Genomic DNA, 16,684 nt, shown 5'->3' with positions numbered 1-16,684 from the left:
ATCGTGAATAATTCACGAGGCTGCCTCGCAAGATGCTCATCCCGCTTTTGAAAAGGTTGTTATGGTGTAATGATCAACGAGCTTTTGTAATGATGTACTTGTACAGTATGAACATACTTCTGCTCGTTGGGTCAAGGCCACAGTAAAATGAAGATGGTCAGGCCGTACTGGTTTTTATTCTCCCACCTGGTCACAAATGTGAAGAGCGAAGACGATCGCCATCATGCCGGTGGACGGGTAACGGCCGTGGCGCTCGGTCCAGCGATCGTGAACGTATTTAAAAAACACGGGGTTCACCACCAGAACCTAAACACACAGGTACAAATAAACAACTGTCTGAAAACAACAGGTGAAAAAACTACTTTTCTTTGGTTATAATTTTTTTTCCCAAAAAAACACTAGTTTGAAAACAAGACTAAATGTTTAAAACTGCATTTACCTTGTCTTTATCAGCACTGATTCTCTCTCTGACTCTCATGTAGGTCCTACACACACACACACACACACACACACACACACACACACACACACACACACACACATAAAGATACATAAATATATAAAGAGAATTAATACAAAAGGTTTTGTTGTGTTTTTATTTGTTCTGTATGTTGGTAGTATTTAGTTTTTTACCTCTGGTCAATTTGATGTTGTATTATTTTTTTTAAACGTGTTTTAATGCCTGGCAGTGATGTTGCCGATTTTGTTATTCAACATTTCTACTGGGAAATTATTTTATAAGCATTTTGTTTCTAACAGAAAAAAAATCTAAACAAGGATATTAATGGTACTATGTGCATTAGTACAAACAGTCCAGTAGAACATAGAACTGTATATTCAAATATTTGATAAAAAATTATAAAAAAAAAATTTATAATTTTTTTTACATAACTATGACTGTCTTACATTTTGACCTGGCCGGTCGATAGCGCACTCGTCAGCCACTCCAGGTCTCGGAGTTTGAACGGCAGCAGCACGAGGCTGACGCCGTTCTCGATGTCCACCGCGCTCTCTGGGTACAGAAAGTGATGCGTCGTCCGGTTTCCGACATCTTTCTCAAACCCTCGAGTCACCGCCTTGTTCATCCTGCAGACGAGGGCAAGGAGGTTAAGACCTGTGTGTGTGTGTGTGTGTGTGTGTGTGTGTGTGTGTGTGTGTGTGTGGGTGTGTGTGTGTACAGATACATACCGGATCACAGTGTCATGCGAGTTGATCTGGTTGCCGTGTCCAGATTGCCGCAGGTTGCCAGAGTTGCCCACCACAGCGCAGCTCCGGCACCGAGAGGGGAGGGGCCTGTAGTCCATGGTGGGCGGGGAAATGACCTTAAACATCTCTGACATCATTTCCTCTAAGGTTTGGTCGTTACGGGACCGCTGCAGACTCTAAAGAGAAGCACAGGGCAGAAAGTTAGGCTCAAATGAAGTTTTAGTTCAGATTAGTTCAAACTTTTTATTTCATTTATTTCTATACAATTAGTGGTTTTCTTTGACCCCTTTGAGTGTAATTTTTTTTTTTACACATTTGCTTTAAAAATAGAATTATTCCCCATTTTCTAGAGTTATCAGATTATTCATCGGATCATATAAACAGCATAATGCCATCTAATTTATCAGATCAAAGCAGTTATCCATTTATGACAAAGTTTGTGCAGTTACACCTGTTTATATGATTTATTTAACGCGTGGAACACAGAAGACAATCAGCACAAAGAGAAAGTTGACCAATCGTTTACTACTGGACAGACAAATATCGTGTTAAATGACATGAAGGCTCTGGACAGAGCTATCACTAAGACGAACTGTAAAGACAGATATAATCAACAATATTAAGCGTTAGACAAACTGCAGCGGATCGTGAAGTTTTGACTGAATCATTATTTGAGAACCAGCGAATCAAATTCATCCTAACGTATTACTATATTATAGTATAGCTGCAGTATGCATCTTCAGAGATTCTTGGTTGTTTTTTTTTTTACACACAAACGCAGTATAAACTCTGGACTGTGCAGCTGACTGATGATACTGGCAGCATTCCTGCCCCCTCCGTTCTCCTCCCCCTTAATTTTAATCTGCTAATGGTCTCTGCAGAAAGACTTCATCTATTAAAGGAAGAAAAAAAGAAAAAAATGCTTGGACGTTTGTCTGCTCGTGCAGACCGCTGACAGCTTACACTGGGACAAACACGAAACATTTGACGTCTTCTGAAAATCCAAATTTGCATTTACAGAAGCACCGTTCAGTTCAAGCGGCATTTCTTCTGTGCGTCGGGTGAAGTTCTGAGAGACGGTGTTGGCACGCCGACGTGTGCAGCCTGCAACAATTTCCTGTGAGATGACTCACACTCTGTTGCTTTTAAACCACGTCCATTTACAGAGCAAAGCAAAAGTAAGAACGGCTTCATAACATTGTCAGTGATGCACCCCCAGATGGGATCAGGTGTTCAATACTTCATGGGAATAATTAAGGTCCCAACTGATCACAGCTGACGTGTTATCAATATTGATCAGATGTCAGAACCAGGTGAGATACAGCTTGCACTGAACTGTGTGAAGAAGTATAACTAAAAAGTCATTTTTTTCTTTTCAGCCTCGATGTAGCTTGTATTCCATATATGTTTTATTTTGTTTTTGTTCCGATCCTACGGAATCGAATTGCATTCACTTTGTTTTTCTGAATTAATGACATAATTAAATTGTAATAATGAGGGCAAACCATTTTTTTGTCGCATTGTAATTCTGAATTTATGAGATAATGGTTTTAAAAAATTTTTTTTAAATCAGTCCTGTCTTTCCTGAATTTATGAGATAATTATCTTAGAATTATGAGATAATTATCTCATAATTATGAGGCAAGAGCTCCTTGCCTTTATGCAGTGCTGCTGAAAATCGGTCAAACTCTTTAGCAGTGCATAATTCAACGCTAACACGATCAACATATCAGGTATTTACGTAGAATTTGCATGTTCCATGTAAATATTGTGTCAGGAATAGTGATGAGCACAAAGCAGTTCTTTAGATGTTACTGAATCATTACAACGAGTTCATAAGACAGATTTGTTTAAAAGATTCATTCACCAAATCAGTGCTTAGTGGAAGGAGCCTTTACTGTGTACCGCAGTTCGTTCCGCGTCGCATCAAGGTTTTTTTTAGCCACAAAAAGTTTGGGCCTGGAATCTGATACAAACTTCTCTGAAGGCGATTCCAATACCTCAGTTGGACTCCATGGGGATCCGAGAATTTTCAGCAGCTGCCTGACTGTCTCTTGTGTAACCACATAACCTGCCTGAATGCATTTCAGATGCATCATCTTGTACCTTTTAAGCATGTCACATCTGCCCAGTTGTTCCTGGACAAACAGATCCAAGTGGTGTTTATGTCCTAACAGCTACAGATTCCTGAGGTGCCTCTGCAAAGTTGGGCAGCTAAAAACAACACCATCAACAATACTTAAACACAAGGGTATCTCCTACTGTCTCAAACCCAAATGGAAATAAAACTGGATTAAACTTGAGAGTTGGGGTACGCCTATTTCCTACAACGTTCCAGCAGAACTTCTGCTTGGAATAAGATGCACCACTGCCCCATTGATGCAGAAGATCAGAACCAATTTATTTTTATTTTTTTCAGAAAACATTATCTCATAAATTCAGAAAAACAGAGCAAATGTTTTTAATAATTAATTTTTCCTCATAATTATGAGATAATGATCTCATTAGTTCAGAAAAACAGAGTCTATTTTAAATTTTTTCATGTAAATCCAATATGCTTCCATACGATCCACCTTTTCCACTGCTCTTATTCTCTTTGTGCTCCTTCTGTATTTGACAGTGGCAGACGGAGTTACTGGAGGATAAACCCAAACCAACTGCCAACACTGATTTTTCAAAGGCTGCTTCTCACTCTAAAAGGCTTTTAAAGTGCAAAGTGCGTTGTTAGAATAGAATAGAATTACTTTGAGGGAATTCCTTTAAGCATTGCTAGAGAAAGATCTAATTCCAGACTCCAAACTGGATTAGAGTCTGAACTCCGAATATATTGATCTTTACTCAAAACTCCCAGTTCACACTGATTGATTCCTGGTGAATCCGTTCTAATCATTCGATTTGGATGTCTGACCTCAGTCTGATGAATCGATACTCATTTGTGCATTTTAATATCACTACTTTTGGATTTTCAAAGCATTGAGAATGGCTGAAAATAATCTAATTTGATGAGTCTTGCTTTATCCCACCTTGACGAGTAAGGAATGATGACTATTTTTCTCAAAGGAATATATAAACGGCTCCTGTTTTTTGAGCTCACCAGCCACCATGCGACTGCGTCGGGGTCAAAGTTGTTGTTTTTGTCCTGGAGAACGGGCTGCTGTTTAGCATCGTAGCGCTGACTGAACCAGCTCGAACCATCCAGGTCAGAAATACAGGATTCAGAACAACCGCAGGGCCTGGAACAACAAAGCACACGGGGAAGTCAAGGCTGAGCAGGAATCGTGGGATACTCGGTACAGGACGTTCAGTGTATCACCTCTGGTGGTACTCAGGCTTCTCTATAAGTGCCTCCTCCTTCTTTTTGTCACCCTCAGTTTTCTCCTTGGCCTCAGACAGGATAGCTTTGGGAGGACCGGGCGTCAGCTCATGGATCTGGTGAGCATGAGACGCTGTGGCTCGGACAACTGTAGGCAAACAGAGTCATAAAGCAGTGCATGATGGGAGCTTGGCTTATCCAGATACCTTGCTCGTGATGTACAGCCATAACATGACTTGTACCCCGGCTGCACCAGGAGCTGAAACCTCTTCATTTGTTGACTTTCGTTCTTTGGCCTCTTCTTTAATGTCTTGCAAATTTTAACCATTTACCAAATTTTTTTTCCCCCTTACCAAGAACTAAATTTAATCTGAAGGCAAATAACATATAAAACATTCAAAATAAAGAAAACGCAGCACATAAACTTCACGTAGTATCTTTTAAATAAACCAAAACTATAATATTACATCCACTGAGAACCGCTGATGCATTATTACCGTTTTAGGGATTAAAACTAAAGCGACTGGATGCTTGTTAAAAATTAAGTAATGGTTAAAAACAACGAATAAACTTATTGGTCAGTATAAGCATACACTGATATAAATCATACAGCCTAATAACCAAACCAAAACCAAACTTTTAAAAGGGAAACGTGAACTGCAAAATAAGAATCCCTTTGAAATACTGTCTGCAATACAAGATAGTTCAGATTTTAAAAAAATAATTATAAAATATACATGTAATTTTGTTTCTCTAGAGAGGTGGGTTGTAATCACAAACCGGTGAACAAATCAGTTTTTTTCCTGTTAAAAAGGAGTAATTCCTTTCTAAGGTCGCCCATGCCTGCTGATGGGAAACTACAAATCTTTTCTTTTTCTATTCTTGGTTTGACTCTTAAGTGCTGTGAATATTTAATCGTCAGGTGAAATTGCACAAGTTAGTGGACAATGGTTGTACTCTTGTTGTTTTTTTGGTTTGCCAAATAATTAGAGGGCAACTCACTCCACTACAACCTCGATATATTGAAGTCTGCTCTGGTATGAGAGATGGTCTATCTATGTATACTCTATTTTATTTCCCAGCTGTAATACAGGGATTTTCCCCAATAGTGATCTATGAAGAGTCCACACCCTCCTATCTAACTAGTGCTATATAAATACCACTGAATTGGAAATTTGTTAGCATAATTGCGACTTATGCAAGTGTTTGCCAGTCCTGGCCCTGTAGGGAAAGTAGTCGTGTAATGACTGATTAGTTATCTTTATTTTTAAAGCTCGGTGATGACAGGTTCAGGTTTATCTGGTTCAGGTGTGGGGGAGCTGGCAGCCATTTAGAACATGCCAGTGACCATCTAGTATCGGTACTCTAGAACACATTAAGCAAACTGCCTCCTCACCTGCCTCCCTGCTTGTGGGCGTGGCCCTGCTGTTAGGCGGCGCTAACAGCTGCTGGAAATGTCTCTTGTGGATTCCCTGACTCGCAAGCATGAGGATGAGGATGACAGCGATCACCACGACAACCCACAGTTTCCTCCTCAACAGCATGGCTGCGCGGACCTTCGGCGGGGCGGACGTGTCACTGAGCTGTCACTCGATCAGATTGAGTCAGCATTGTGGACTTTGTAATTTGTCGTCATCTGGACATTTTCAGCTCTTCTGTGGTCACCCGGCCCTGCTTCACCTCCATGAAGCCTGAGCACCGCGTTCTGACTGGTCGAGAGGGAATCTGAGGTGAAAAACAAAAGAAGACAACAACATCATGAAAATTCATGTCAAACAATGATGAATGAAAACGGGGATTGGAATGAAAAAGTTATTTTAACTTATTCCAAAGATATGTCTAGTAGACAACATAACTACCATATATATCATTATGACTAGTTTCTATTGCACTTCATGTTAAATTTAAGCAGACTTTCTTGTTGCATTCTTTGATATTTATGTTATTGGACATATTTACACTCACTATATGTGCACATCTTTCCCTGATGTATTTTCTTTTGCTTTTCTTTCACCTAAATATTGGAAATATGTGTTAATCAATCAACTTTCTCTTAATATCAATATCAAAAAAGTTGAAAACATCCGCAGACCTCAGCCACAATTTAATCTCCAATTTGTTAATGACAAGACTGAAGCGATGACGGCCACGTTTCTGCGCTGCGGACATGTCGCTGCTGATGTCACCACGCAAGTGATGATGTCAGGCACAGTGACATCATCCACAACAATATCCGACACCCGGTCCATGACCCCGGAAAGAAAACAAAGGGACGAAACACAGAGGTCCCGCCCTGGATTGTCAGTCACCCATTTCCTCCCACTTCCTTCTGCCCAGCACCTCCCCTCCATCTCCTCTCTCTCCTTCCCTCCCCTCCACCTCCTCCGCCTCCCCTCCTGCAGGAATGTCTGCCTGCAGACTCGGGCTCTGAATACCAATCAGATCTGGATTCAGTTCAGCTTCTCCTGTTTCAGCCCTACACTCTGCTTGTGGCTGATCTTTTGCCCCGTGTGTGTGTGTGTGTGTGCGTGTGTGTGTGTGTGTGTGTTCTGACCTGTCACCTGTCCTGAACATTTGTATTTGTTTCTCGACTGCACTTTATTTCACACTATGTGACATTCTTTTAATTCCTGGAGATTTACGACAATCACAACCTTTTCTTTTTTTCTGTTCTTCTTCTTCTTTTTCTAACCCTCATCCAAACTTTGAGCCAAGTCTTCCTCCCACAATTTGATGATTTACAGTATGCGGACTGGCTTTTCGAGCCAAAAAGAAAAAGGGAAACGAGTTCCCACAATGTGTCCACGTAATCAGGTTTACGTCCCCACAAAGTGATTAATAGAAGTATTCACACACACACTGTGCTAATAGTATTACTTTTGCCTCTACAAGCACCACTAAAGCTCCTTTAAATCTGCGCTGTGTTGTACAGAAAGCAAAGGTACAAGGCAGCAGACGAGATGTAAGCAGGTCCTGCACTTCGGGGCAACTTTCAGTTATTCACCACGTCAATGACAAAAATGAGGAATCGGTTTTAGTTGTACATTTATTCTTTTTCGTTTACAATTTGAGTTTATCGACACAATCGTCAATTATTAATCAAATAAGTGAATAAACAACACCCCTCCTATAAGGATCAATACTGAGCAAACTGGTAGGCATGCGTTAGTTTCCCCTGAGCTTTAATCTGTATTCAATGTGTTTGTGTATTTACTTTTATATTACTCCAATTCTGTTGTGGTTTAAATATCTTGCCTTTAGAAAACAAGTTTGTTTAGGCCAATTCTGGTTCACTTACTACTTTTTTTTTTTTAACATCATGATATTTCCATCACATGATTAAATAAAATAAAACGAGTTTTCATGAAATTATTGCCAACGATTTATAAAATATGCATTTTATTCCAAAACTTTGATTGATCTTAAAAGTGTTACACTTCTTGTAAAAACACAGACATTACTGTTTTCTTTTTTTTCTTTTTTTTACCACACACACAGCTCCAACCCCCGTGGCTGTGTAAGCCAGATCAGACGGGTCCGGACAGATACCGTTTCTTTTTCAAATCAATGCACTGACACGTATGTGTTATAGTTATTTGTAGCGTCCTCAGGCGGGGGAACGCAGCACACCCAAAGAGAAAGTTCCTCTCAGAGAGCTAAGCTACCAGATTAGCTTTTGTATTGGCACGTTGGCTCAGGGCTCGACTCTGTACCATATCGACTGTGCAGACCTGTCCCTGTACAAAGGGCTTTAAGGACGGAGAGGCAGCGCCAAAGAGACTGGTGACAGAAATGCGCCGGTCAATATTGACGGGGGGTCATTGCAGGTCAAAATCAGTAAAATCAAAGAAATTTAATTCACTTTAGTTTCATTCTTTTTTTAGAAATATCAAGCCTCATGCTTGTATTTCTCAAGTTTCTGTAATATAGAGGCCTTATGAGGCCCCAAAAATGTTTTTCACGGTTAAACATTTTCCAGATTTTGGTGCACAGAAAAATGCGTAAACATTTTTTTTTTAATCTACATTGAAGTCTGCGCGGGGGTGTAATCACTCTCACCCGTGTGGAACCTGCATGTTCTTCCTGCGCGTCGGGGTTTATGAACACGCTCATTCACACCACCGTCTAAGAGTCACTAATTAACGTCAAAGGCACGTTTGTGGACTGTGGGAAAAAACTGGAGTACAAGGATAGAACAAGCAAACTGCACACAAAAAGACCCAAAGCCTCTCTTTATCCCTTCACTTCCCTTTATCCAACGGGGTAAGTCCCATTGAAACCCAGAGCGCCGTCCCTTCTCATGTGAGGCCTCGTCAAATAGCAATCGGAATTTTCCAGCTCAAACAACACGTCCATTAACCCTTGGAAATAGTGAGTGGTTGAAAAGATTGCAGGGAGAGGTGAGGTGAGGTGACGATTCAGATTATGCTGGAACATGCCCCTGAAACAAATCATTAGTTTGAGATAAATTAAGTTACTATGGCAGCAGATTGGGGCGCTGAGGTAAGATCCATACAGACGAGTCCCCTGAAAACTGGAAATGTTCTGAAAGAAAGATAATATTTTAAGTGTGTTACAGTACATAGTAAAAGTGGGTAAATTTATTGTTGGTTACATTCTGTTCTGTTCTACACTCAAGTTCACTAAGCAACAACAAATATAATTCCCTTTGGGCGTTACACGACTTGGCCATTAGTCCAATTCTAATTGAGCTTCAAATTTCCAGTCAGGTGACATCATATCATGTCTGAAAAGAAATAGAGAGCATTCCGATGACATTTCAATCTTATTCTACAAACAGAATAAGGTAAATGCAACATGAAGCAGTCCTGTCGGCTTCGCTCTTACTTTCCCCGTTTGAAGTCTTCGACGTACACGTGCAAATACCTGATTCGAGACCCTGTTATCGTCATTAGAGGAAAGCAAACGTCTACTTAAAAGGCCCATAAAGGCTCCGCCTCAGACACAGAGCCAGCAGGACAGTGAAGAGTTAATGACTGTCAGCTGAGTCACAGTCTGGATGTTATTTTAGGGTCTGGAGGGAGGAGGAGGGAGGAGTGACGAGGTTGAAGGCCTCATGGTTTCCTGTGCTGAGAAAACTCTGTGACCACCCTCTTTCTACCCCCCGTGACCTCTGACCCCAGTGTTGACACCAGGATGGAAAGCAGCTGCGACGGGCTGGAAAACAACGACACCACAGAAGAAGAGCGATGCCAGTTCAAATCGCCGAGACAAACAGTAAAACGTAACTCTGCCGTGGGTACAGTTCGTGTACATCGACCACCCACATCAGGCGAGACTGTGCTTTTTGAAGTTTTCCAACTTGACAGCAGTGACAGGAAATGGCATTAAAGAAAACTCCAAACATGAATCAATAATCAAAGAAAACAAAACCTCTCCAAATGGCCCAGCTTTCCTTCCACTCTTCTAACTGTTGGATCCATTTTTTTGTTTAAAATCAGTTTTCCTGGAACCTAAAGACTCCCCCGGTCAGTTATCTGTGTTTCCACAGAGGTTAAACCCTCCTCGAGCAGGGAAAGTGAGTCCGCCGGTCTGAGAGAGCAGCAGCTGTCTCACTGTGGGATTCCTGTACGCGACAACATAAAACAATCTCACCCAGCACAGCCTTCCTCTGCTGGAGCAGAGTGGCACACGGGCAGATCATTCATTTATCTTCTTCTCTTTCAATTGGATGATCACTCCTTGACGTCAAGTATAATAAATCTAGTTTAAAAGACGAATATAAGGGCAGATGTTTATTGCAATTAGTTTAAATAAAAAATTTAATTTCAAATACAACTGTTAACTAGAATCCAGTCGCTGTGGCGGCACTAGTTCCTCACAATCACGGGAGAAGTTAACATTTAATCTGAGAAATTTGGGGCTTTAAGTTTAGATTCTCTTCCCTTGATAACACAACAGTACTGTGGCCTGAGCTCCGGGCAGCATGTGTTGGCAGCTTTGATGGAGCAGAGTCACAGAGTGCAAACAGGGGAAGCTATTAGCTTATTAAGTTTGCAGCACAGCCTGCCCGGCTTCATTTACCCTCCCGTGTCACAATATGAAGCGCTCACAAGCTAAACTGAAGGGACACACCGATTCACTGCACAGGAAAGGAAAGCAAAAAAAATAAAAAATAAAACCCAGACAAAAAAAAAACAAAAAAAAACGCCCAAAACTTTGTTTGATGGCAGCATCATGTGTCTGGAACCAAACAATGTTATTACTGTTAAGTGTCACCGACTGGTTAGTTTGACGAGTCAAAGGAAACACATGCTCATGTCTTCTTGGTGTCGGGACGCCAGCAGCCTGAGGACTGCTCATAACTCTCAAATATTATTTTTATTTCTAGTAGTCGGGACTGGAATATACACAACTATCCCGAATTCCGTCCTCACCAGGAAGAGATGCTTCTATATTAGCGGTGTGTTAACAGAACCGAGCACCCACAACAGTAATAACGGCGCACACACTCTCTGCAGTAGCTTTAAACTCTGACATCAGCAACAGCTTAGACATTTCCTGTTAACTGCGCTGACTCACAGTTGAAGCTGTGTAATTTTACCATTTTGCTTTATTAGTCAAATGGTACAGTCCTTTATTTAATAACCGTCCTTGAGGGTTGGCTGTCTCAGATTTTCCTTTTTTTTGTTTATTATCATTATTTTACAGACTCGGATAGTAGAGGAATGTTTGATTGTGTCCCGGAGAAAAACAATTTTGAAGGGAAGAGACAGCTCGCAATCTGCTAACAATCTATGTCTGTAGCTCAGATTTAGAGTCGGCCTCTGTAATTACTTAAAATACTGACTCACAGACTACACAATCTGCATCTCCATCTATAATTATGCTGGTTTCAATGTCCTGTTTCCGATGTCACGTAAACCTAAATATCACAATTACACAGTCAAATGAGAGGAACGACTGTTACAGACCCATACAGAAACGATTTAGGAATATTACAGGGTCTCATAAAGGAGAAACAAAAAAAAAAAAAAACCCTGACAGACAGAACCCTTTTCTACATCAATACCAAAACCATGTTAAGATTGAAATAAGAGAAAAGTCGATGATGTCTCACAATAACTTCCCTTATGAAACCCCACCATGAGTTCAGTCTGCGGCTGAGCAGTGAAAAAACCCACCCCTTTAAAGAAAATGTACTTTCTGTAATATAAAAATTCTTTTTTCAAAATAAATGTGCTCCCAGTTTATAATTGGATCCTATTAAAAGACGTCATGATTGACGGCTGCAGTGAAATAAAGTCAAAAATATTTCTCTCTAGTGATTTACTGTCGCTTCTGTCAAAAGCTCATGACAAATTGCAGGCCAGTAAACTGCCCAAGCCAGTACTTTGGAAATTAATAGACGGCAAAAGAGAAGAAAAGAAACTCTAATTACCACATGTTCAGGAGGTTTTATGCGTATTTATCGTCGTATTGAAGCAAATTGAAATATTGAGTGAACAATACAGGCGATAACAAAACCTGGATCTGCAGGCAGCAAAAAACATATTAATTAGTTATTTAATCATCAAACGACAATTTTGAGTCCATTTGAAATCCAGAAATACTTCCATATCAACATTTTCTGGCTTATGGCTTACTGTGCTAAAATAACTCTTCTTCTCTTCTACATTTTAGATAAAAAAAAGTTTGGATTTGATCATAAATCAGTTGATATTTCTCATTGTTTTCTCACACAGCGGAATAAGTACACGATATTGAAGTTGAATCAAGCAGCAGGAAACTTGTTGATAAAAGAAAATGCACAATTACGTGAAACTACAGGATAGAATTGGTCGGGAAAAAAATGCAACGTAGTCAAATACATTTTAAGTCATTATACCAATGACTTATTTATAATGAATAATCTTCGATAGTTGTGAAAATAAAGAAGGTATTTTGTCATTTTAAAAAATGCGGATGCAGCATTTAAAAAAATAGGAAGTGAAATACATAAAAAATAGCAGACAATATTCTCTAAACAAAATGTAAAACTGTGTACAAATATAAGAAACGTCTTATCTTTATTAACATCCTCATTAACAGTCGTAGTGGCAAGAATTTTTATGAATAACTATTGTAGATTAGGTTTATAACGCTTATAGAATATTAGTATTCTTGTTGTTATTCCGCTCCACCTGAACAAAGGAGTATCCGTGGGAAACCGTGACAGAAGAGATTAAATTCCGTGGCCGTCTGCAGTTAAACTGACACCAAAAAACTTTGAGCGTCTCAGGAAGTTGCTGGTGCCACAAAGAGGGAGTGGAACAAGGAGATAACTACAATAAGCGATAATAAGGTGGTGGACTCCTCCGACAGACCAAACTGTAAACAACGGGGATTTTAAGGTGGACCAAATACCCTGCAGTAGTGTTGAATACCACCACGATATCCGATACGACCGCGGTTACTCCAGTGTCGTCCGCAAACGTTTGCGATGAGACGACGCCAGAGAGCAAAGCGGGAGGAGAAGGTGTCCAACAGGCTGCGGCATTGTACTGATATCCTGTCATTGTGCTGATATATCCTGTCATTGTGCTGCAACATCTGGGTGACAAACTACAAGAAACATGGCAGAAAATGAGTAGAGATACACACACCGACTGTTTTACACACAGGTGAAGTGCAAACAGAGTTTGTATTTGGGGCACAGAAAGCAGGAGATCAAATGTTGTTGTTGTTTTGTTTTTTAGTGGGTTTAACCACAACCACAAAATCCACACCTGCATTTAGATTTAATCTAATTTCCTAAATGGAATAGCAAGACCATGCAGCGATAAGCAGTAAAGCCAATAAAACATGAGTTTCGGTAGAACTCGCTCTCTCAGTGCCTGTGCGGATTACATTTCCTTGTTGAAATGTCCTCTCTTCAAACAATGTCATAAATAGAAGTAACTGTTTACGAAGGTAATTACAGCCACAGTATCAGATTTATATGCAGGGATGAGAGTCCATTTGGCAGATTGACTTTTAATGGACTCCCGCTGCACACAGAACCACAAATATACATTTAGTCATAGGCTCCTCTAAATGAAACCAAAATTCTCGTCACCCTCCATTGGAAAACATATATTCACTAACTACCGACTCCTCGCCATAGCCTATATGTGTAAACATATAGTTTGGGTAGGCTATTCTTAAATGGTAGGTTATGTTGTAGTAGAGTTGCAGTGTGTAAACCTCTCATTAGAAAGACCAATACAAGCTCAGTGGTAGAAAAAAACAGAAAAACAAAAGCAATGATCTGAAGGGATGTGGAGAAACATAATATATGGTCATTTGGGGTACACGGGGGCTGTTTTTCATGGCTTGAATGAGTTCTGTCCCATCAGAGCCGTATTTCACTACACATCATTAGAGTTGAGATCTTTCTCCTCCAGGGTGTCACGGTGACTGCATGGCTTCACGAGCCTGAAAACCAGGGGCACTAAAGAAAATCATTTAACTGATTTATAGAATTTATAGCTAAAAAAAGATTTTTATTTTGCAAATTCGACCCCCCCCCCCCCGTAGTTTTTCCTCATTCCGTTCCACCATTCCTTGTGTGTTTCCGTAGTTGCTGTTGCACTTTTGCTCTAACCTGATTTAAAGCTTTACTTTGTTGAATGACGGAGCCTCGTTTCCTTTTTATTTTGGGATTGTTTATATGCATTTTAGCTCCGAGGACAATCGCAGCCATAAAGTTGAACTTTTGAAAATACGTCTGCAGTCATTTTTAAGTGCATTGAGAAAAAAATAAAAAATCGAAACTCAAACCCTAATGCGAACTTGTGCAAAACATTGTGGACAAACTTGTTAGACGAAAGTCCCCCCCCCCCCCCCCCCCCCCCCCCCCCAAACAATAGAAGAGGCTATTTTGACAGCACCGCTTTGTGTCGGGAGGAATTTTCTCTCTAATCACCCATCTGTGCCTCCGAAGGCTAAAATAAACAATATTTCAAGGATCGCGTTCTTTCATTCATATCAAAAAAGTTTGATAAGATATGAACTTGACTGCTGCAGGGCTGGAATTTCTCTTTCATATAAAAAAATGTACTAAACCATCGTTTATCTACGAAAACAATGATATCCAAGTACTTTAAGTATGAAATGAAATTTGCTAGAAGTTTGGCCCAAATTAAAAGAGATGGTACAAATACGGTCTTTCGCCAAAATCAGCCAGTAAAGTCTAATAATTAAATCCTGTAGATGTAATTTTATTTCCACGCAGATATGAAATGCCAGTGAAGTGATACTAAAGGTGCTCACTCAATGCTTACGACGCTCACTTCCGTCACAAAAACTGTGTTGCGGAGTGGAAGTTTTTTAAAAAAAAGAAGTGTACAAGACGAGAGCGAAGCTGTTATTCACTATAATCGCTCAGTGTTTTGCAGACAAGAAGGAGACACCTTCTAGTACTTCTGAGACGATTTGCGGGGATTCACATCATTATGTGCTTTGGTACAATCTAACGGTGATCCAACAAAAACAAAGACATTTCCAAGTTACACAACTAACGTGTACTATACCCCGATGTGGGGCGAGTCAAAGTCAACGGTTTTAATAGACACTTGAATTTATATTGTGTCGCATTATTAACATTTTACATATTTATTTTTTAATATATTTAAAACTTTAGACTTCTTTTGATATATGATCTTGTTTAAAACGCACTGAAGTGAATGAGAGACGCGACACAAACAGAGTCCACGCATCGAAACACGTATCTGCACGCCACAGAAAACATACTTTGATATTACAGCACCGGCGGCAGTCAGAAGTGAATTAAAACAGATTTTTACCAGGAACTGCTGCCCAAGTTTGGGGCGCTGAGCTGCCAGCTAACGGACATTACAGGGAGTGTAATGAGAAACAGATCTCAGAGTGAGCCAGCCGCACACTAAACAGCTTTTATGAGCAGCGCTGGACTGTCTGCGGCGGTTCCAGGATAAAGCTGGTTCCAGGACACTGACAGAAGCAAAGCTGGTTCCAGGATAAAACTTGTTCCAGGATAAAGCTGGTTCCAGGACACTGACAGAAGCAAAGCTGGTTCCAGGATAAAACTTGTTCCAGGATAAAACTGGTTCCAGGATAAAGCTGGTTCCAGGACACTGACAGAAGCAAAGCTGGTTCCAGGATAAAGCTGGTTCCAGGATAAAGCTGGTTCCAGGATAAAGCTGGTTCCAGGATAAAACTGGTTCCAGGATAAAACTTGTTCCAGGATAAAACTGGTTCCAGAATAAAGCTGGTTCCAGGATAAAACTGGTTCCAGGATAAAACTGGTTCCAGGACACTAACAGGAGTAAAGCTGGCTCCAGGATAAAGCTGGTTCCAGGATAAAACTGGTTCCAGGACACTAACAGAAGTAAAGCTGGCTCCAGGATAAAACTGGTTCCAGGATAAAGCTGGTTCCAGGATAAGGCAGGTTCCAGGATAAAGTTGGTTCCAGGACACTGACAGAAGTAAAGCTGGTTCCAGGATAAAGCTGGTTCCAGGATAAAGCTGGTTCCAGGATAAGGCAGGTTCCAGGATAAAGTTGGTTCCAGGACACTGACAGAAGTAAAGCTGGTTCCAGGATAAAACTGGTTCCAGGATAAAGCTGGTTCCAGGATAAAGCAGGTTCCAGGATAAAGCTGGCTCCAGGATAAATCTGGTTCCAGGATAAAGCTGGCTCCAGGATAAAGCTGGCTCCAGGATAAAGCTGGCTCCAGGACACTGACAGCCTGATAATACGGAGAGCAGCTGGAGAGAAGAGAAAGTGTGGAAACTCTTCTCCCCTCTCGGCCCCCCGTTAGAAGCTCCAACCTCCTCTTATTCTCTCCGTCTCACATTTAACTCACGAGACAACTCACCACAAATAAACTGCGACATGACAACGACCAGAACAAGCGTCACACATAACCAGAATAAAGTTCGGTGGGAACTTTGCGAAGTTTTCGGAGCTCCGAAGTTTCTCACACGGTCCCGCACGGAGACAGACCGCGGGGAGGCGGGAGGAGAAGCCCGGGCCGGGACGCACACTGACGCGGATCACAAGCCGGTGAAAAGGGCACAAAGCACCGTTAGGAGGAAGCAGAGGAGGACTTACATGGAGGAGCAGCGGCGGCGGAGGAGGAGGAGGAGGAGTAGCGGGCCGGATGGGTTTTCTTCTTCTCTTTGTGAGGCTGCGGGCTGAAGACT

At 40.9% G+C, this 16,684-nt stretch overlaps 1 protein-coding gene across 1 annotated transcript in view; it reads right to left on the bottom strand.

Annotated features, from left to right (window-relative positions):
* st3gal8 (ST3 beta-galactoside alpha-2,3-sialyltransferase 8) overlaps positions 1-16,684 on the bottom strand; it is a 20,266-nt gene extending 3,582 nt beyond the window's left edge. Inside the window, exons 1-8 of the mRNA XM_080461590.1 lie at positions 16,593-16,684; positions 5,916-6,244; positions 4,520-4,667; positions 4,301-4,439; positions 1,189-1,382; positions 907-1,086; positions 440-485; positions 187-306 (exon numbers count right to left, since the gene is read on the bottom strand). Of these exons, the coding sequence (XP_080317716.1) occupies positions 187-306; positions 440-485; positions 907-1,086; positions 1,189-1,382; positions 4,301-4,439; positions 4,520-4,667; positions 5,916-6,063 (975 nt within the window). The 5' untranslated portion in view covers positions 6,064-6,244; positions 16,593-16,684. The remainder of the gene's footprint in view (positions 1-186; positions 307-439; positions 486-906; positions 1,087-1,188; positions 1,383-4,300; positions 4,440-4,519; positions 4,668-5,915; positions 6,245-16,592) is intronic.

The sequence above is a fragment of the Lipophrys pholis genome, assembly GCF_963383615.2.
Source record: "Lipophrys pholis genome assembly, chromosome: 4".
In the NCBI taxonomy this organism is placed as follows: Eukaryota; Metazoa; Chordata; class Actinopteri; order Blenniiformes; family Blenniidae; genus Lipophrys; species Lipophrys pholis.
This window is presented reverse-complemented; position numbering and strand designations above follow the sequence as displayed.